The following is a 21,013-nucleotide window of genomic DNA, read 5'->3' as shown; positions in this document are numbered from 1 at the left end:
CAGTTTGGGACTCCAAAACCCTGCCTGGTTGTGCCAGACACGCTTGCCGGCTACAGACACAGATCCAGGTCTGAACCACATCTCTCAAACTGCAGGCTTAACAGAAAGGAGCTTAAGAAATGTTCCTGTCTCTAACACTCAGATGCCCAACTCCCAATGGGGTCCAAACCCCAAATAAATCCATTTTACCCTGTATAAAGCTTATACAGGGTAAACTCATAAATTGTTTGCCTTCTATAACAGTGATAGAGAGAGATGCACAGCTTTTTGCCCTCCCCTCCCCCAGTATTAATACATACTCTGAGTTAAATAATAAGTAAAAAGTGATTCTATTAAATACAGAAAGTAGGATTTAAGTGGTTCCCAGTAGGAACAGACAGAACAAAGTAAATTACCAAACAAAATAAAATAAAACACGCAATTCTATGCCTAATACAGTAAGAAAACTGAAAACAGATAAAACCTCACCCTCAGAGATGTTCCAGTAAGCTTCCTTTTACAGACTAGTCTCCTTCTAGTCTGGGTCCAGCAATCACTCGCACCCCCTGTAGTTACTGTCCTTTGTCCCAGTTTCCTTCTGGTATCCTTTGGGGGTGGAGAGGCTATCTCTTGAGCCAGCTGAAGACAAAATGGAGGGGTCTCCCGGGGTTTAAATAAACTTCCTCTTGTTGGTGGACACTCCTCCCTCCCCCAGTGTAGAATCCAGCCACAAAATGGGGTTTTGGAGTCACATGGGCAAGTCGCATGTCCACGCATGACTGAGTTCCTTACCAGCCAAGCCACATTCCTGGGAAAGCTTAGATGTGGATTGGCGTCTCCAAGTTCATTGTTGGCTTAAGGGCTTCTTGATTGGGCACTTACTGAAAATAGTCTTTTCTCAGGAAGCTGACCAACTGCTTCACTGAGGCTATTTAAAATTAAACAAGTATACAGCCAATATTCATAACTTTGAGTACAAAAATGACACATGCATACACATAAGATGAATATATTCAGTAGATCATAACCTTTACAGAGAGATGTTACATGGCATATGTAGCATAAAAACGCATTCCAGTTATGTCATATACACATTCATAAGCATATTCCCATAAAGCATTATGGGGGGCAACATCACATTTGGTTCATGGTTAATTACTCACTGGTAACAACGTACATCTTATTTCCAGTATGAATTTGCCTAGCTTCAACTTCCAGCCATCGGATCGTGTTATACCTTTTTCTGCTAGATTGAAGAGTTTATGATTAAATATTTATTCCCCATGTTGGTATTTACAGACTCTAATCAAGTCACCCCTTAACCTTCTCTTTATTAAGGTAAAAAAATGATCTCCTTTAGTATATCATTGTAAGCCAAGCTTTCTAATCCTTTAATCATTCTTGTGATTCTTCTCTGAACCATCTCCAATTTATCCACATCCTTCTTGAATTGTGAACCCTGGAACTGAACATTGTATTCCAGCCATGGTCGTACCAGTACCAAATACAGAGAGAACCTACTTGAGACACCCCTGTTTATGCATTCAGGGATCACATTTGCCTTTTTGGCCACAGAATTGCACTGGGAACTAACTCATGTTCAGCTGATTGTCCACCACAACCCCCTCTACAATCGTGAGATCAAAGAACTAGCATGTTCCCTTTTCACTTTGAACTGTCCTAGATTCTCTTCCTTCTTGTTTCAAGCTGGTTTGCCTAGCATGTATCTTCCAGCAGAACAGGAAGTAAGCATCTGTCTCTACGTCCATGCTATCTGCTTCTCCCAAAGGCCGAATGTGCTACAGTAGAACCTCAGAAACATGAACACCTTGGAAATGGAGGTTGTTTGTAACTCTGAACAAAACATTATGGTTGTTCTTTCAAAAGTTTACAACTGAACATTGACTTAATATAGCTTTGAAAATGCTGCTTCTTCCCCCACCCTCACCTTTTTTTTAGTAGTTTATGTTTAACACAATACTATATTTGCTTTGGAGGGGAGGAGGAAGTCTGCTGCTGCCTGATTGCGTACTTCCGGTTCCAAATGAGCTGCGTGATTGACTGGTCAATTCGTAACTCTAGTGTTTGTAACTCTGAGGTTCTACTGTACTTTCAGATGAACCACAGTCTACTAGCCCAACATCTGAAAAGAAGGTGAATCCTTTGCTTTTTCTAAAAGCTGCATAATTGCACGTAGCAAAATAAATTGGCGATGTCCTGAATTCCTCATTCATTAGGCTCATGTTTTCTCTTTGAAGGAATAGAAGGGTTGTTTTTTTTCTTTATTTCATGAGACAACCGGTAATGTATGGATATTAATCAAATTCTTCAGTCATGGGGGGCATTTTTCAACATCTATCCTAGGGAAATTTTTGTGAATATTTCGTGCATGAATAGATGTGAGTGATATCTCTTCCATCCAAGATGCAGTATATATGTCTTATAGCATATTCAGTGAAATAGTACCTGCCAATCAAGTGTGTTTTTATGTCTTTTAAAAGACAACCCAGAGACGTGTGAAGGGAATTAGTCTCAAATGTTGTATTCCCTGGGTCAAGCAGGTTCTTAAGCTGTAATTTCTAAGAGACATATTAAAAATGGCATGACTGGAATCCTGTTTTAGCCATAATAAATAGTTCTCAGTAAAGCTTATATTAAGGGTTATGTTCATCTTGGGTATGATCGTAGTAATGTAGGAATTGTGTACACTTCGATGGGAGAACAGATTTCCTGCATGTGTTTGTATAATGATCATGTGATGAAGAGCTCTTCCTCCATCAAACTAAAATAACATGTGTTCCGTTTTTTCCCTCCTCAGCTTGAAGACACTATAAGCCTGGTGAAGAGGATAGAAAAGACTGGTGTTGCTGCCATTGCAGTCCATGGAAGGTAAATATGTTTGTGTGGAAAGAATTATTATTACTGTTGTTATTTGTTGGCAGGTAGAGAGAAATAAACTAGGGCTAGCAAATTTACTTCACCTTGTCTAGTTCAGCTGCAAGGAAGTAGTTCTGATTTCAATGACAGCAGCTGGGTGCTTAGTACTTTCTACATTAGGCTTCTTATTCAGGAGCATAAATAGAGATTTAGCAGCTTAACTTTATGCTTCTGTTTTTCTAAAATCTTAGCCTTGGTAAAACCAAATAGAAGGGAAAAATTATCTAACATTAAAGGAATTAAATAGTTGCATGCTAGATTTTAATTCTCAGGTGTGTGAGGTGTACAGCTGTGCACCCCAAACATTAGCTGCTTCACCTGCACAGGGAACCAAAATAGCAATATTTTTCAAGGTGTGTTTCGTGTGACGCAGTTTTACACCTTGCATATGAACGTAAACTGAGACTGACTAGGTTTGTCACTACAGGACTGGAATTGTCTGCTAAGAGTTTACTTAGGCACAATTTCCACTAGAAATCTTTGATCTTGTCTTTTTCTTTCTGTGTTGCGAAGGAAGAAGGAGGAGAGGCCTCAACATCCTGTCCACTGTGAAGTGATCAAAGCCATCTCTGAGGCAGTCTCTGTTCCTGTAATAGCAAAGTAAGTTAGATGGTCATCTTAAGGTATCCATGTCTAGTAGTAGACATTATGCCAAGGAAATCTAACTGAGCAAGAAGGGATTAAGTGTAGGAAACTAAGGGTCTCTTTATATAGGGCAAATGAGATAATTACATCTGTTGTCAAATCACAAGGTTAGAGTGAGGCTTTGGTATTCAAAGTTAGCGATCTGAAATGTCACTGTCTTTGTTTTAGTGCAAAAAGGGCTCCTTAATTATTATGCTGTGAACACCACTAGTATTGTGTCATGACATGGCCCAGTCCTCCTCCTCTCTGGGCAGACCCCAGTGTTCTGTTTTGAATCCAATGGCTGAATTCTATGTGCTTCTAAGCCATGTGGGTAGTGACTGATTACTGTTCCTAGCTCTGGGTTTCTCAGGCACTCTCCCTGGTGCAGACTTCTCCCTGGGCAACAGGACCCCGCTCTCTGATCGCCTAGGCCTTGAAACCAGTGCCACAGCCTTCCAAAGCCTTCTGTTGCTGAGATACATTTCCCCAAAGTACACCTGGCTGTGGGAGCTCTGGTTTCTTATCAAAATGTTGGGTAACTATCCTATATGTCAAAATTAACAGTAGCTCTTCATTTAAGGGGACCCTGAAGAATTTTTATGACTAGTTTTAGTCCACCTTCAAAGTGAGTTAGTGTTCTGTTACAGTTAGAAAATTGTTGGGAGGGGAAAACAGGATTTTAAATTATTTTTAGCTTTAGATTGATAATGTTAGAAAATGATGTTTTCTAACCATAGAACATGGTACAGCGTAGCTAGAGGCAGAGCACGCTTTTTGCTCACTGTTCCCCTGCCCATTTGCCTCAGACTTGAGCCTATGCTCATTCAATGTTAGTCCTTTCTACTACAATTACCAACAAGGGGTACCAGGTTTGGAGGTGCACCTGATCCACTGGAAATTGAACTAAGATCTTCAAATTCATTTTGCACAGGCCACCAAACAGCATTCTCTTTCCAGAACAGCTAACTTTTAAAACCTATTGTGTAGCTAATGAAGGTGGCACATACAAAATCAGCGCTTGTCTCCTTTAGGGAAACTAAGCCAATTTATGCTTATTGGGGGATGTCTTGAGTTAAGGAGAACTGTTCACTAGAAACTGGATTGGTACCACCGAACTCATTTTACAGAGGCTGCCTACCAATCAGTCATCAGATGCTAATAACTTTTGGTCACTACTGGCCTGGTCTGACTTTGGAAGGCTTTCATATCCCATTACTAATAATCCTTTAAGCCAGTGATGGGGCGCAGATTGCCCACCACTGCTCTAAGCCATCCATTCTCCCAGAGTGGTGCTGATTTCCTAAATAGATTATACCAACAATGAATAACATGACAGTCCATAAGCCTTCTGTATTATCATGCGTGCCCAGCTCTATTAATGCGCAGAATACACTGTTTTCTGCATGGTGGTGTCATGTTAATCATTGTTAATCATAACAAAGATGTTCGTTTTCAGTGGAGGATCTCATGACTTCATCAAAGAATATACTGACATTGAAGCCTTCCAACAAGCAGCAGGTGCTTCATCGGTAATGATAGCTCGTGCTGCCATGTGGAACCCATCCATCTTCAGAAGAGAAGGCCTTTGTCCCTTGAAGGAAGTCATGCAAGAATACATCAAATACGTACGTTTGGGAAGATTTTACCTGTAATTAATATAGTTTAGAGATGTTAACCCAAGTTTGTGTAGGGTGTCTTTAATTCCTCATTGTTTTTCAATTAGTAAAGCTCCTGTAATATTTTTGCATATTGCATGAGATGAAAACTATTACAATTTTTACCAACTTTTCAGTGACTACATCACTGAATTTTTTGTCTAGTATACAGTAAATATTTTGTTTTGTTTTATTACATACTGTGGTTGCCTATTCTCATTCTTGATGCCCAGGTTTTAGAAAGATTTCTCAGGCTTTTGGGATGCCCTCAAAAATCTCTGCATTTATGCAGAACTAGTGCCAATGTTGTGAATGCTACAACAGTGAATGTGATATTGAATGGAGTAGGAATAGAAAGATGAGTTCTGTCTAGGAAGGCTGCAGAGTTTCACAGTTTTCTAAAGTCATTTAAACTACTCTAGAGAATTATTTTCCTCTTCTAGAAAATGTTAAGGTTTTTTCAAATGGCAGAAAAGCACAGAGAAGGTTGTTCAGTCAGTTGTTTCATTATAGTGCAATTGGTGGGCCATCTACCATTTTATTGACAGAGTTGCTGTGAAGGAGCACAGAGACGGCTGCCAGGCACAGCAGGGGTTAAAGAAAACCTGTGGGTTCAGCTAGACCCGCCCCTTAAACCTGCAGCCAATGCCAGTCCTGGAAGGGGGAGAAAAAAGGGGAGCCTGGCTCAGTCAGGGGCTGACTGGCAAAGAGGCAGGAGCTCTCTGTGTGTCTGCCTAAAGGCAGAGACGCAACCTGTCTGCCAATGCAACCACTGGAAGCAAGTAAGTCTTCCCCTGCCAACGGGAATCTACCGCCAAGCCCCAACTGTGGGGAAACTGGACTAGCAGGGCCACTCCCCAAACTAAAGGACTTACATAGGGAGACACGAGGTCCTGAGCCCCCCGACCTCATGGCTGGGCGCAAGATCCATCTCCCCTGTCAAGGGGTGTGAGTGGCCCAGGACTCTGAGCCAGGACCTGAGGGAAAGGAGGGCAGGTCCCCTCCTCCAGCCCCTAACCAATGATCTAGCCACTAGGGTGCCCGGCCACTGAAGGCCCTATCACAGATGCATGTTTTTAAAAAAAACAGATTAAAAGAATAGGACTTCAGTGTCTTACTTTTTTTTCTTATTCAATTTTGTAACCATCATGAGAAAAACTACATGCTAAAAATCTAGAAAAGTTCAATTTAAAATAAGTTTAAGGCCTAAAATGCATCATCACCTTGATCGATCAGTCCTTCAGCCCTCGTATAGATTGCGCCGATCACAACACGTCTTTCATTTTGCTCGTATCCTGGCCTTCCTTCTCCTTGTGCCGCCATGTCTTTTCACAATAAAATCTTCCCATCTCTTTGGAGGTCGACCGAGTGGTTGTTTCAGTTCCTGTGGGTAGCACTCAGCAACAGCTGCAGTCCATTGATTATCAGTGAGCCTCGCTGTATTCCAGGCCTATCGCATTTTACTATGCCTGCTCTCAGTGACGACATCCTGCCTTCCACTCTGCTGTCTGATCACTTCACTGGGGACTCGGTTGTGGATTGAAATTCCCAGAATTCTTCTTTCCATCACCATCTCCATGACAGACAGTTGCTGCTCTGCTGTCTTCATCAGTGCCCATGTTTTGCTGCCGTACAACATTGCTGGCAGTAGCTGAGCTGAAGGTATTGTGTGAAAATACTGTCAAACTACAGAAAATACTGCTAGAACACAAAAAGCAGCCAAGTCGGACTGAAAACTAAATGCTCCAAAACAAAATGTATGCTGTCTGATACCTTGCCAAAAGCCCAAATAACAATCAAGGGAGAACAAATAGAAGAAGTTGACCAATATGTATGTTTGGGCCAAGAAATTAATATGCGCCACGATCAGGAAGGTGAACTCTCGTGAAGAAAGAAAGCAGGTTGGTGCGCATTCAATTCTATCAAGGATGTCCTTCAAGAAAAAAATCACCAAGGTAACATGCGCCAGCCTCTTCAAGTCAACCGTACTGCCTGCAATGTTGTACAGCAGCGAAAATGCATAATAAAGAAATATATTTTCAGCCCTACAAAAGGTGTGCCAATTCATTTGTGCTATTAATTCCATTGTCATTGGCATTAAATCAGAGATTAATTTGGCCCAGTCTGTTGAGTTACCTGTGTTACGCAGTTAAATACCAAAGATTATTCCTAAAGCAGAATTTACAATACAGCTTATACTTCTGAACTATCAGAGGTGACTTATGTCCAGATCAGCAAGACATTTGTGAATGTGAATAGTCCCATTGACTTCAGTTGAACTGCTTAGGTACCTTGCTGAATTGGAGACTTGGCTAACAAGGCCACATTTGCAGTAAGTGCAAGCTGTATTTATTTTTATACAAAACCTTTCCCCCTCCCGCGACCACATACAGCTTTGATCTGTTCAAATCATGAGGGTAAAATCAAGGAATGGAAAAGGACAAAAATCAAATTAGTCAAACTTCCACTGCACCCAAAGGTGTACATCCATCAATTTGAGTAGTAAAGTAGTATATGTGTGAAATTCTTGTCAACTACTTTCTTGTTTTTCTCAAGTGTATAAAGAGCCAATAATAAAATAATTCAGATTTTTTTTCCAGAAAAAAACACCAACCAGTTCTGGACTATGTTAATAAATGAGAGTACTGAGTAGACTTTACTTTATTGAGAACTGTATACGCTGTGCTGTACATTCCTTAAACTATTTTGAAATGTAGCCAGAAACATGTGAAAGGTTAGGTAATAGGAATAGTTCTTTCTTTAGTGTATTTTTACATATTACATATCTCTTTCCTTCAGGCAGTGAGATATGATAATCACTATACCAACACAAAGTACTGTCTTTGTCAGATGTTAAGAGAACAGTTAGAAACCACAGAGGGAAAGAAACTGCATGCTGCACAGTCGACTCAAGAAATCTGGTAAGCATTTTATATAGGTAATAGGAATTGCCATACTGGATCAGACCTCGGAGTAGCAGCCGTGTTAGTCTGTATCTGCAAAAAGAAAAGAAGTAAAATTTGTTAGTCTCTAAGGTGCCACATGTACTCCTTTTCTTTTTGTGGATCAGACCTGTGGTTCATCTAGTCCAGTATCATGTCTCCAGCAGGTGCCAGCATTTCATCTGCTGGTACCAGAGGGATGAGCTTTCCCTTGACTCAGCTAATTCATAGGGGATTTTTTCTGCCACTGTCATAGCATAATTCTGTGTTTGCAATATGCTGTTTTACATCTTTAGGATAACCGTTTACCCCCCTTTCTTTGGTTATCTGGTATGCTACTTCCACAGCAACGGGTGGCAGTGTTGGCCAGAATGTGCTCAATGCAACTGTATGCAATGTGTCCTTGTCTGTCTGGCCAGAAGAAAAAGGGGCTGTTGCCTCTTTAAGGGCTCCCTGTGTAACTAATAGCGAAAGGGGAAAATTTACCCAGTCGAAGGGGGGGCTCTTACAAAAACTGATTGTGTTAAATTTTGGATGCATCTAGAGAAATGAAAGGCACAGTTTATAAAAATGAAATAATTAAACAGAGACCTTCACTGTATAAGAGCAATGTTGTGCCATTTTGAAAATACGTTCCATAGCTTTTTTGCATTTTTGTAGACCTCGAAAGAGATTGACCAAGAAGCAGTTTCACAGACCTGTCTTAGCGGGTCCATAAGCCTTTGAAACAATGTTTTGAACAGTCTGTTTAATCACTACATAACTGAAGAACATTTAGTTCTTTTTAAAATGAGAAAACATCTCTGTAGATAGTATACACACTGTATATAATGTCTTCTGCAGTTTCCACAGTATGCATCCGATGAAGTGAGCTGTAGCTCACGAAAGCTTATGCTCAAATAAATTGGTTAGTCTCTAAGGTGCCACAAGTCCTCCTTTTCTTTTTGCGAATACAGACTAACACGGCTGTTACTCTGAAACCTGTAGATAGTAATGTGATTTAACACTGCTGCCTAGTGGTGTTAACGCTAAATTGCTACCAGTAAAAGTTTTAGCATACTACAGAGTTTTCATTCTAATTGAGTGCTAGAGTGTGCACTAATATATTAAAGTCAGAAAAGAGTTTACATGGCTCAGCATATATGGACGGCCTTGTCCACTCTAAGGAACCTCCTCACTTACATAATTATTCATCCTCTATTGTTCTACTGATAACACCAACAATGGAGACCATAGTGTACACAGCGCACATGCATTTTTACTATTGAGTTGCCTTACCCCACTATGAGACATGTTATGATACAGTGGTTAAAAAAATACTGAACATTGTGTACACTGCAGATTTCATAGTTACTACCATGTGTGGGGAATTATGGATTCCAATTTTGCCAGTGCAGTTGCGCCTCTGATATATCTAATGCATAAGATAATCAGATTATCAGAAAAGGGACTGTAAAAATCAGAAAAGGGACTGTAAAAATATCATCTTGCTCAACAGATCTGCCCTCTATATGTATTCAAATTCTTTTGACAATGTTAACTACTTTTTGTTCCTACTAGCCTTTCAGAGCTGATACAAGACTGGGAGAGAGAGTTGGGATCTTTATTGGCTTATGCATCTGTAAAGTTGTAATTTAATTGAAATTGCAGAGTCTGTGATGGCTTCTGGCTTGGCTTTCAGATCCCAGGTTGAGTCTTTAGGTCAGCAGGTAGAGGAATGAACTTCTTTCTTGTAAACTGAGCAAACTTTGCAAGAAGCCAAGGACAGGTGATGAATATAGAATCCCATGACTCTAGACAGCGTTACTTTGCAACATATAACTGTACCTCAACTTAGTTTTCTAAGCACATGCAACTTCTTTGAAATACATTTTTAATATTTATTTTAGTTATTAAAATGGTGTGTGAACACACATAAATTGACTCCTAATGCTAATAATAGAAGTAATTTTTTTAATAGTGAAGTATTTGAAATGGGCGGTTTCTATGAAGAAACAACAGCTATTCTGGAAGCTAAGAAGGCATCATTAAAGGCCAAGACACAAGATGAAGATGAGCAGATGGAAGACACAGATGTGATAAAAATGGCTGTTAGATTTGACAAGTAAGCATGCAAAGTTTATTCTTCACCATCTTTTTGAACTTACTGTTACACTTTTTTGTCTGATCTTTGGTACCTGACAAAACTTTTATAGGTGAAAATTGGCAGTTCAAATATTACAGCACCTTCTTGGATAAACTTTTTAAGAGGAGACAGTCCATATGACATTTAATTAAATAGTGCAGTATGTTAATTGATGATGATAAATTTCAGGCACACATAAAAGAATGTGAACATTGATCTAAACAAAGCTGTTTTGTGTGTTAAAACTTCATAGAGTTTAATTCTTTTTAATGAAATTTAATTAAGCCACAGTATATTTTTCTAAATACTGTGGTTTTTTTCTGCTGAAACAAGGAAGTTCTAGCAGGAAATTATGAAGTGCATAGTAATAAGCAGCCTCAAAATGCTTTTTCTATTAAGAAAATATATTTTTTAAGAAATAATGGTCAGTGATTAGTTAAGTATATCACTCTACTGAAACTACCTCTCCTAAACCTATGTACTGTGCAGGAGCTTGAAAGCACATTAATAATTTTTCTTTAATATGTACCAGGAGTCTTCAGAAGATATCTCTAGGCATTCCCTGAGACATTAAATTGAGGAACTGTGCAAATCACAGTTTGTAAACATTCTGTTATTGATCTAAGATCACCTAATTTTGAAGTGATCCTGCAGAATAATTTTTTTATACTTCATGTTTGTCCAGTCTCTTGAGAAACCTGTCAGTCCTGTCCCAATGAATCATAGAATCAGGGTTGGAAGGGACCTCAGGAGGTCATCTAGTCCAACCCCTTGCTCAAAGCAGGACCAGTCCCCAACTAAATCATCCCAGCCAGGGCTTTGTCAAGCCTGACCTTGAAAACCTCTAAGGAAGGAGATTCCACCACCTCCCTAGGTAACCATTCCAGTGCTTCACCACCCTCCTGGTGAAAAAGTTTTTCCTAACATCCAACCTAAACCTCCCCCACTGCAACTTGAGACCATTACTCCTTGTTCTGTCATGTGCTACCACAGAGAACAGTCTAGCTCCATCCTCTTTGGGACCCCCTTTCAGGTAGTTGAAAGCAGCTATCAAATCCCCCTTCATTCTTCTCTTCTGCAGACTAAGCAATCCCAGTTCCTTCAGCCTCTCCTCATAACTCATGTGCTTCAGCCCCCTAATCATTTTTGTTGCCCTCCACTGGACTCTTTCCAATTTTTCCACATCCTTCTTCTAGTGTGGGGCCCAAAACTGGACACAGTACTCCAGATAAGGCCTCACCAATGTCGAATAGAGGGGAATGATCATGTCCCTCGATCTGCTGGAAATGCCCCTACTTATACAGCCCAAAATGCCGTTAGCCTTCTTGGCAACAAGGGCACACTGTTGACTTATATCCAGCTTCTCGTCCACTGGGTCCTTTTCTGCAGAACTGCTGCCTAGCCATTCGGTGCCTAGAGTACTGGTTGAGTATTGCCCAAGATGCCTTAAACCCCTGTGGTGCAGCTTGTCAGATTCAGTCCAAAACGCAATAGAATGCAGGCAGTTTGGCCCAGCTTTCCTATCAGTACCTTGTCACTGCTTGTATGACTGCACCGAGTGAAGGTGGGAGGTGGTAAATAAAGAAACAATATTTAATAATAGTTTTTAGATACCAATTTAAAGATGTATTTATTGGACAGTTCCCTGAGGAAAGGGATGGGAGACCTGTCGCTTGGGAGTTTTAAAATTAGACTGGAAACAAAAACTAGTAAAAATACTATAGTACCAATCCTGCATTGATAGAGAGATTACCTGTCTAACTTAATATAGGTCTGTTCTATAGAAATATTTTCTGTACAAACCTTTTCACTACAATTGTGGGATTATTTTGTATTTCATTTTTCTGTCTAGGCGAGAATATCCACCACAGATTACTCCCAAAATGTATCTCTTGGAATGGTGTAGGAAGGCAAAGCACCCTCAACCTGTTTATGAAACTGTGAGTCTCTGCATTTCTCAACAAAAGTACAAGGCAGATCCTTAGCTAATACATTTATGCCATAGTTTACTGAGGACTATCAGGAAACTGTGAATTGATTGGTTTGAAACAAGACGCTCTCGAAGTTTAAAAATGCTTTTTTATTTTTAAACTGGAGTTTTGTTGACACAGTTGCTAGATGCTTTGGTATGGACACACATGTAATTTTCACGAAATTAGCACACGAAATTAGCACATTTCTACAGCATAGAAACATTTCTCTTTAGGTATAAAATTTAACCTCCCTTAAAATCCAATGAAAATGTCCTTATTTTTTCTGTATAAAACTAGTGATCTGTTTTAGCACTAATGATAGTGAGGAACTCAAGTATTGGGCAAGCTTCCCCCTTACAATTCTGTCTATGTATCTCAATTCTGACCTGCAGTTCTTCCCACTGGCAACCCCCCGGCCCATGGGCGCCTCAAATGGAAATGGTCAATTGTGAGGTAATTTTGTAATACACAGAGTAGGGGATATGGATGAAACCATCAAATTTATTTATTATATTTCACTGAGCCTACATTTGAACTCATTCTTGTGTAGGTGAAAGAAGTAGTATCTTATTTCATTGGGCCACCCAGTCGTTATGTCCAGATTATAAACATTTTTAAATTCACTAATAGCATTTTCTAAAATGCTATTTTGCTGTGTTCCTGAAAAAAATGTGTGCACTGCCTGTCTGAATTTTCCTTGTGTCTCTGGAAACACATGATAAATGATACTATATCTAATATTAAAAAGCTAAGTGAGACATGGAATATTAGAATGTAGCACCACTGAATTCCTAGAATTGTGTTCATTCTTGCTAATGTCATCTGGTATGTCACAAGTCTGCTTTTTCTTTTCTATCTAGGCAGCAGCAATTTTTGCAACTGCTGTGGTAGATAAACAAGAAAAACATGTTTATAAAATGAGAGAGTGAACAACTATTACAAAAGGACATCTTAATTTCAAAATTCTAACAGTCTACTCCATGTCATAAGTGCTATGCCAGGTAGTTCATGTTTGCATGATCAGGTTTCTAAATGATTAAGCAAAGGTAAGGAACCCTGTCGTGGTGTGATTTGGTCCTGTAACTTTTATCGGTATAAGTTTTACAAAGTTTGGATTTAGAGTCTCTTTAATACAAGAAAAACTATACAGGTAATGAAATTGAAAGGCATCTGATTTAAAACTGATAAAAGGAAATACAGTTTTTTAATACAACACAACTTACTGTGGAATTCATTGCCACTGGATATGATTTAAATCCAAGAGCTTGGCAGGATTCAAAAGGGTTAGATGTGAATAAGGATAATATCAACAGTTTTATTAGATGGCATAAACATATAAAAGAGACAAACCCTCCATCTTTTACTGACTAGGGTTGGGAAGAAATTTCCAGTATGCACAGGTTATGATATAATTGTTACAGGGTTTCTTGTACTTGCCTATGTTGCATCTGGTGATAGCTGTTGTTAGAGATATGGGTAAGTGCAATGTGCCTATCAAGCAGTTCTTGAAGCAACTCTAGTTCGGACAATAGATTCCTTGAGTATTTTGAACACGTGAGGGGAATTTTGCAGTGTGAAGGCTTGGGATGTTAATGGTGTTACATGCTCCCAGAGTAAAAAGAAGACTAGGAAGGACTCTGTTGTTGCTCGTTTTACGAAATGCAATAAGTTACACCTGTAATTCTCTCCTTTCTCTAGGTTCAAAGACCATTAGATAAATTATTCTGTTCAGTTGTCACAGTAGCTGAACAAAAATATAGATCAACCTTATGGTAAGTCTTCTCTGATGTGTTTTGTAACTGGGCCTTAGTAAAATATTTGTTTGTGATGTACTGTTGGAAAGGCAACATGTAAACATGGAGAGGAAAAAATACTAAGTAAACTTTACTTTATAAAGGTATAATGGAAAGGAAAAAACTTTAAAATGTCTCTCTAAAGTGGGACATGATTAAATGAGACATGCCAAGGAGGAGTGAGTTCCATAGCTGAGGGCCCTTCATAGCCAAAAGACTGTCTCCAGTAGTAGGATCCTTAAAAGGTAAATAGTGTGTGAGCCCATGTTTCCACTAGGACAGTCCTCAAGGTGGCCTCAAATAAGGCAAAGGCCTCTAACATTAAGAGTTTTAAACTATGCTACTGGAAAAAAACACTTCCTCACTAATATTTGAGCTACAAGCTTTGCATGGAAACCTTCGTCAAAGTGATGCAATACTTCTTAATCCTGCCCACTGTTTGCGTAACGTTCCCTCAGTAAGCAAGGGATTTTTGAGGGAAGACGTGGCCGTCTTCATGGCGATAACCTTTACGCAGCACCAAGGCTTCTCCTTTTTTCAGGGTGGAGAACAAGATACAATCCAGTTGGCAACTAGAGCTGAGTGAACAGTTGATCAGAAGAATTTGGTTTGTTTCTAACCAAAACTGTATTTTTTTTGCTGTTTTTCTTGCTGAAATGAAAAAACAAAAATATTTCCTTTGGGTCAGTTAACATTTGACATCTTTGAAAGTAGATGGCAATATTATCAACTTTTGCTCCAGAGCAGTGACACAACTTTCTGGATTCATAAAGCAAAAGAGATAGTTGCATATCAGCAGCATTCTGATGATACTCATCCCAGTGTTTAGGAATATTATGTATCTATTTCTTTGAATGAAGTCTTACAATGGTTCAGGCCTGGGATACTCGAGCTTATATTGAAAATCAGATTACATTAATTTAATTGTTTTATGGCAGTGGTTCCCAAACTTGTTCCACCGCTTGTGCAGGGAAAGCCCCTGGCAGGCCGGGCCAATTTATTTACCTGCCTTGTCTGCAGGTTCAGCTGATCGCAGCTCCCAGTGGCCGTGGTTCGCTGCTCCAGGCCAATGGGAGCTGCTGGAAGCGGCGGTCAGTATGTCCCTCGGCCCATGCCACTTCCCGCAGCTTCCATTGGTCTGGAGCACTGAACCGCAGCCACTGGGAGCCACGATCGGCCGAACCTGTGGACGCGGCAGGTAGACAAACTGGCCCGGCCCGCTTGGAGCTTTCCCTGCACAAGCGGTGGAACAAGTTTGGGAACCACTGTTTTATGGAATAGATTTAACAAAAATGGGTGTATATTGCAATATAGGAAACACAATGAAACAGACAAATTGTAATCAAATATATTGACTGTAAAATATCTTTGTATTTTGTGTAACTAGTCAGCTTTATTTCACCACACTGCCCCTCAGCATTTTGTCCTCTCATCTACACAAACTTTTCCATGTGCTTACTGAAGATCCCCTTGCCTGCTCATTCCTTCTCACTTTGAAGACAGGAGGAGTTTTTCCATTGATTAGAGTTGGAGCTAGATTGGACTCCTAATCCAGTTTAGGAATATTTACAAATCCATATTTTTATAAATGTTCTGCCTTATTGTACTGTGAATACCTTCAGTAACTCAATAAATAAAATAAAGTGAAATGGTACATAAAGGCATCCAGATAGCAACTTTTTAAAATGTTCCCTGTCCCAAGACCATGTTAAAAAAACAACCAACCTAAAGCTGGGAAGAAATCTGTCTATAGTTTGAACTAATTAATGTATTGAAACACTGAATCTGAAATGCCCATGATAAAAAATACTCCACACTTGAAAAGTATTCTTCATCCATATATCCCATCAAAGATAAGTAGTATTCCCATTTTACATATAAAAAATGAGGCAGAGAGGGGTTAGATAACTTGCCAGAAGTCACAAAGTGAATCAGTAGTTGCCTCAATTGATGCACTAAGGTTCCCAATAATATATTATAGAAGCATCTATTAATAATGAAATTCCTTGAGTTTGTCTCAGGAAGATATACATAGGGTTGCATCTAGTAAATTGCAAATTGAAGATCAGTGTTAGACAAATCCCCTTTTAATACGTATATGCAACAGACAGCAGGTTATTTTAGCATTGTACTTCCAATGCTATAATTGTCAATCAGTATTCCTATGAACTACTCAGACTTCAGCAAACTTCCAGCTAGACCATAATTCTCATTCCAGGCTTAGCTGAATGAAGAGAAACAGAGAATCCTTTCGTGTGTTAAGTTTCAAGAACACATAACCCTGTCCTCAAAGCTAGTTTGTTAGGTTTCAGTCCTGGTGGAACTGTGCCCATTTTAGCTGACTTCAGTGGAGTTGCACTCACATTTAGGGATACGTTTGGACTTGAGGCTCTTTCCATAAATTGTGCTTTATTCAGGGCTTTTGATGTTAGTGGGAGTAAGGATTGCAGCAATTGGCCAAACTTCCACTGGCGTCCTACCTTCTGAGCAAAGACGGTTGGGACTGCAGGATTTGGCTCAGTATTCTTAGACAGCGTTTTCCTACTTGAAGTACACCTTAGAGAAGCACAGGCATCTAAAGAGATGTGAATGTGCCTGAGCTCTTTCCACCTGTTAGGCTGTCATGAGTATTGCATACTGTTTGTTTCACTGTGTTGCAGCGGAGACCGGAAATGAATTCTTTCAAGCATGTAATATTGTACTTGGCAACATGCAGGCTTTGCTTCTACCTTTACCTGTGCTCTGTCTTACTCTTCAGGGACAAGTCAAAGAAGCTAGCAGAACAGGCTGCAGCTATAGTCTGTCTTAGGACGCTGGGTCTCCCAGAGGGGAAGCTTAATGAGGGAGAAAACCACCTGATTAACAAACGCAAGAGAGAGAACCAGGAGTTCTTGAACAACAAAGAACATGAAGATGACCTACTTGTTGAGGCTTCGCATAAAAGAGCTCATTTTACTGAGGGAGCTTCTGACTCCAGCTCTTCTGAGGTGCCACGATAGCATGAAAAGCTTATGCTCAAATAAATTTGTTAGCCTGTATTTGCAAAAAGAAAAGGAGTACTTGTGGCACCTTAGAGACTAACACGGCTGCTACTCTGAAATCTGCGTAGCTACCAATTCACTCACTTTTTTATATCCTGCTGTTGTATTTCATCTAAAGTCTGTCAGTCAGAGACAGGTAAACTCTGCCCGATTATGAAAACCTACTGGACTGGGTAAATGTTTTTTGTGTTCTGCTTTGGTGCCTTTGAAACAGGATACATTAGCAGCCTGGGTTTTAAATAAGAATGAGAAGATGATCCCAACATTAAATTCTGTTTCAATAGCAAACTATTTTCAGTTTAGCTTTTGAGGTTTTGAGTTTTTTGTTTAATATATTTAATAAGGAGAAAGAAGAGTTTTAAACACACACGAGAGAGGTTCTTAACAGATTGTTTCCAACCGTTGGAGTTTTGAGGTAGTTTCCATTAACAGGGATAAGTATGTTAGAAGTTATCAGCTCTTGTCTGAAACAAAGCAGGTTGTGTCATGATCCCTAAAGTAGTTTGTATGAAGAAAATATTAAGAACATAATTCATTGTTGATGAACTATATCAAAGTGGCTTCCCTATTTAAAAATAATATACACCTTTATTTTAAATGGAAGTGTCTTCGCTAAACCATTGTTTTCAAACGGAACAGCAATATCTAACTGGGATTATGTTTAGAGTTTTTAAAAGATGTACGTGCATATTGAAGTGACTGCTACTCAAATCTCTGAATTTTTAATAAATCTGCATAGTTTGCATTTAACTGAAAAATAATTGCAATTCGTTTCCTACTTTGTAGACTGCAATTAAAAAAAAACAGTTTTAAAAGCTGCTTTCATAACTAAATGTTCTAGTTTCACACAATGGTTTTAGTCACAGAACACTTACTTCAGAGCAGTGACAGAAATTGTAGTCTAGTTAACAAGCCATAAACTTCAGGAATAATCCTTTCCCCACTGAGATTCATGTCTGGGCAGGAGCTTTTGTCAAGGCCATTTTTATACCATCATGAGGAATGGTCATGCAAATACTATACCAGAATCTGATTCATTCGCTGAGTTTTCCTGGCAGAATGCAGGTTGCAAGGCCCAGTGATGATAAGCAGCGCAAGTTGTCTGCAATCCAGCTCTGCTGGACAGGTCAGAATTGAGCAGTGCATCCCCAGTTCTGAGAGAAGGCCTAACTAGGGAACCTGGGAGATCCACTGGAGCTCTTCTGGATCACCATCCAGAGTTTCTTGGCAGAAACTGGCCAGGCATATTGTGGAATCACCATCTATGCTACCGCGGAGGAAACTGCCTCAATGGAAGTTGCAAACTGCAAATCCTGCACCTCTGGGAGGAAGTTTATTAACCCCAAGTCTGACCAAAACTCTAATTTCTTGATTCTCTTAGTTTAATTAAAGCTGTGTGTCCTGGAGAGTGGTGATGTATCCCTGGATGAGGATGCTGCCTGACAGTAGAGACCAGGTGACTTTTAACAGCCACACTTTAGTGTGGCCTTTTCCGTCCCATTTGCTATGGCATTCCCTTCAGGAGGCTGTGGGGTTGGAAAGCCAGAGGGCATCCTGTCAAAGGGAGCAGCCTTTGAAAAGTCTTTGATTCAGCTTCCTAGTTTCTCTCTTCCTGTGAATCTTAGTTTGCATAAACAGGCTTGTCCTCCTCCATAAGATCTTGTAAGTGACCTAATTTGAGGTCATTTTATGTTTGCATGTCAAAAATAATAGTGTTTTAAAAACACTTTTTTCCTGGAAAGCCAGGGAACTTATGGCCCTGAGTGCCTGCATAATACTCACATGAGCCTTAATATCAGTGCTGCCTTCACCACTAAAGGTTTATGGACTATTTGGGCCAAACTGTGTCTTCAAACACGAGAACCAAAGGAAGAGCATAATGGAATGTTGTGACTCCCTTTGAAGCACCCAGAGAAGTCACTCAGCAGAAGGTCTGCAACTGAAAGCATGGGGCATTCCAGGATGGAAGTCTAAGAGCCCTGGCCTGTGTTGCAATGCTTTTACACCATTTTCTTGTCCTGGCAATTGGCCTTATGTGACACCCCCACAAGCTACACCTCTCCTACAGTGTAAATTTTTCTGCTCCTGGCAGAAACAGTGTGCCTCGGGAAATAGACTTGTGAAGGGAACCACAGGTAATCAGCACACAGATGCAGGCTAACCCTGCTTTTATAATATCTATGTGCACCAGTTCGGGGGGTGGTGAGAAAGGGGCTATTTGGTATATGGCCTCTTATGGGGAAGAGAGAATACAAAAATTAAACATAGGGAAGTAATAGAAGATCAGAGAAGGTGCTGCCTCAATTTAATGTCAATGTCCAAAGAAAATACGATCAATGTTTTTAGTGTGCAACTACAAAACATGTATATAATGATTTGACTGAATCAAACTGAAGTGTCGTTGAAATAAGTTATATTGTCTAGAAGACTTAACGCTTGCAAGGTAAGTGTTTAAATAACTACGTGATAACAAATCATTATTTTATTTATCTAGTGTAAAGCTTGTAGAAGTAACTACAGTTAGTTGAATAATATATAATTGTGCTAAGATAAACAGTGTAGCATCTGCAAACAAGAAAGTGAGGTGCTGCTTTGCTAGAATGAATATTTCAGACTAAATTTGGCAGTGATGTAAATGAATGGTCAGAAAATGAGTGCATACAAAGTGTGATTTAGAGTCCCATTTGATGTCCTTGATGTGGGTCAGGAAAAGCAACTAATGGGAGTCTGTAAGTGTGTTTTAGGGAGAATCCTTTAACTGAGGCTATGATTACACTGCCCCATGGTTCAGACTTTGAGGGCGTGAACAACAATGTACACCAAAGTGCTGTGCAGTAACTCCCCTATGTGGGCACTGTGGACATAAACTAAAAGGTTCTTTTTTTGCATTAATGTCTTTCTGTTTGAAGAGGACTACGTTAATGTGAACAGGGAAGTTCACACCTGAAAATTCAGGCCTGAAATGGCCTCACAGGAGAGTTACAGAGTGCAGCACTTTGGTGTGCACTGCTGTTCGCGTCCTTGTAGTCCAAACTGCAGGGCAGCATAGATAAGCCTTAGTTGCTCTTCCTGCTGCATTCCTCCTAACCCACTTTCCCCTGCTGTGTAACTTTTTGCACCATTCACATCGCTGAATTCATGCTAGATACATCTGTGATAGTGGCACCTGCATATATACCAGTTCTGAGGTTTGCTTTTGATCTTAAAACAGGTTCTTATTCTGGGGAACAAAATGCCTTTTTTCTAGAGACTGTTCTATTCAAGGTATTGGATTGGAACCATATCTTTTGTAAAAAAAAAAAATAATAATAATAATAATAAATTTTAAAAAATCTAGACCGTGGCTCATCTGTAACATTTGTCGTTTATATTTTCTGCATTCTCTCTTGGCTAAAAAATGGATCTATCTTCTGCGTATTCCTTGTATAAACTGGAGATGGCAGATGTCTTTTGTGCACATGCCAATTCCTGTACTAATGTGTCTTAGCCGTACAGCTGCTGCACTACTACATTCTTGCGTAAGATGGCAATCCAGACCACAGCTTGGATTTCAAGAAGAAATTTAACACCAACCGTAAGAAATTGTGTCTGCTTAACTTAATGTGGCCATGTTACATGAATATGGTAGTCAGATAATACTGACCGAAGTTATTCTCTGTTTTAAGCATTTGTTTGGTAAAGGAATTTCACTACTAAATTGTCCTTGGAATTTAATGAAGCAATTGTTCTTTTCTGTCACAAGGTAAAAAATATGGGAAGCTGTGCTTGATATTGATGGCACTGGGACCAGAAAATATAGGTAACAATACCCTGCAAAGTGTGAGGATTAACTGTACAGGATCTCTGTGTGTAGGGAGCAATCTATCCCCATTCCACCCATGTATATACTTTGTTTATTTGTAACATGAATGGGAATGTGAAGGCGTTCTTCTGAGTCTTTT

The 21,013-nt window shown here is 39.7% G+C and overlaps 1 protein-coding gene across 3 annotated transcripts in view; it reads left to right on the top strand.

Annotated features, from left to right (window-relative positions):
• Positions 1-20,369, top strand: part of DUS2 (dihydrouridine synthase 2) — a 54,529-nt gene extending 34,160 nt beyond the window's left edge. For all 3 annotated transcript variants that reach the window (XM_073307574.2, XM_073307575.2, XM_073307577.2), the window contains 8 exons: positions 2,798-2,868; positions 3,430-3,516; positions 5,000-5,168; positions 7,998-8,119; positions 10,101-10,244; positions 12,118-12,205; positions 13,937-14,010; positions 16,790-20,369. In XM_073307574.2, the coding sequence (XP_073163675.1) occupies positions 2,798-2,868; positions 3,430-3,516; positions 5,000-5,168; positions 7,998-8,119; positions 10,101-10,244; positions 12,118-12,205; positions 13,937-14,010; positions 16,790-17,030 (996 nt within the window). In that variant the 3' untranslated portion in view covers positions 17,031-20,369. The remainder of the gene's footprint in view (positions 1-2,797; positions 2,869-3,429; positions 3,517-4,999; positions 5,169-7,997; positions 8,120-10,100; positions 10,245-12,117; positions 12,206-13,936; positions 14,011-16,789) is intronic.
• Positions 20,370-21,013: the final 644 nt, after the last annotated feature.

The sequence above is a fragment of the Lepidochelys kempii genome, chromosome 12 (genome assembly GCF_965140285.1).
Source record: "Lepidochelys kempii isolate rLepKem1 chromosome 12, rLepKem1.hap1, whole genome shotgun sequence".
NCBI classification, from domain to species: Eukaryota; Metazoa; Chordata; order Testudines; family Cheloniidae; genus Lepidochelys; species Lepidochelys kempii.
The sequence above is the reverse complement of the archived record's forward strand: the minus strand, read 5'-3'. Positions and strand labels throughout refer to the sequence as shown.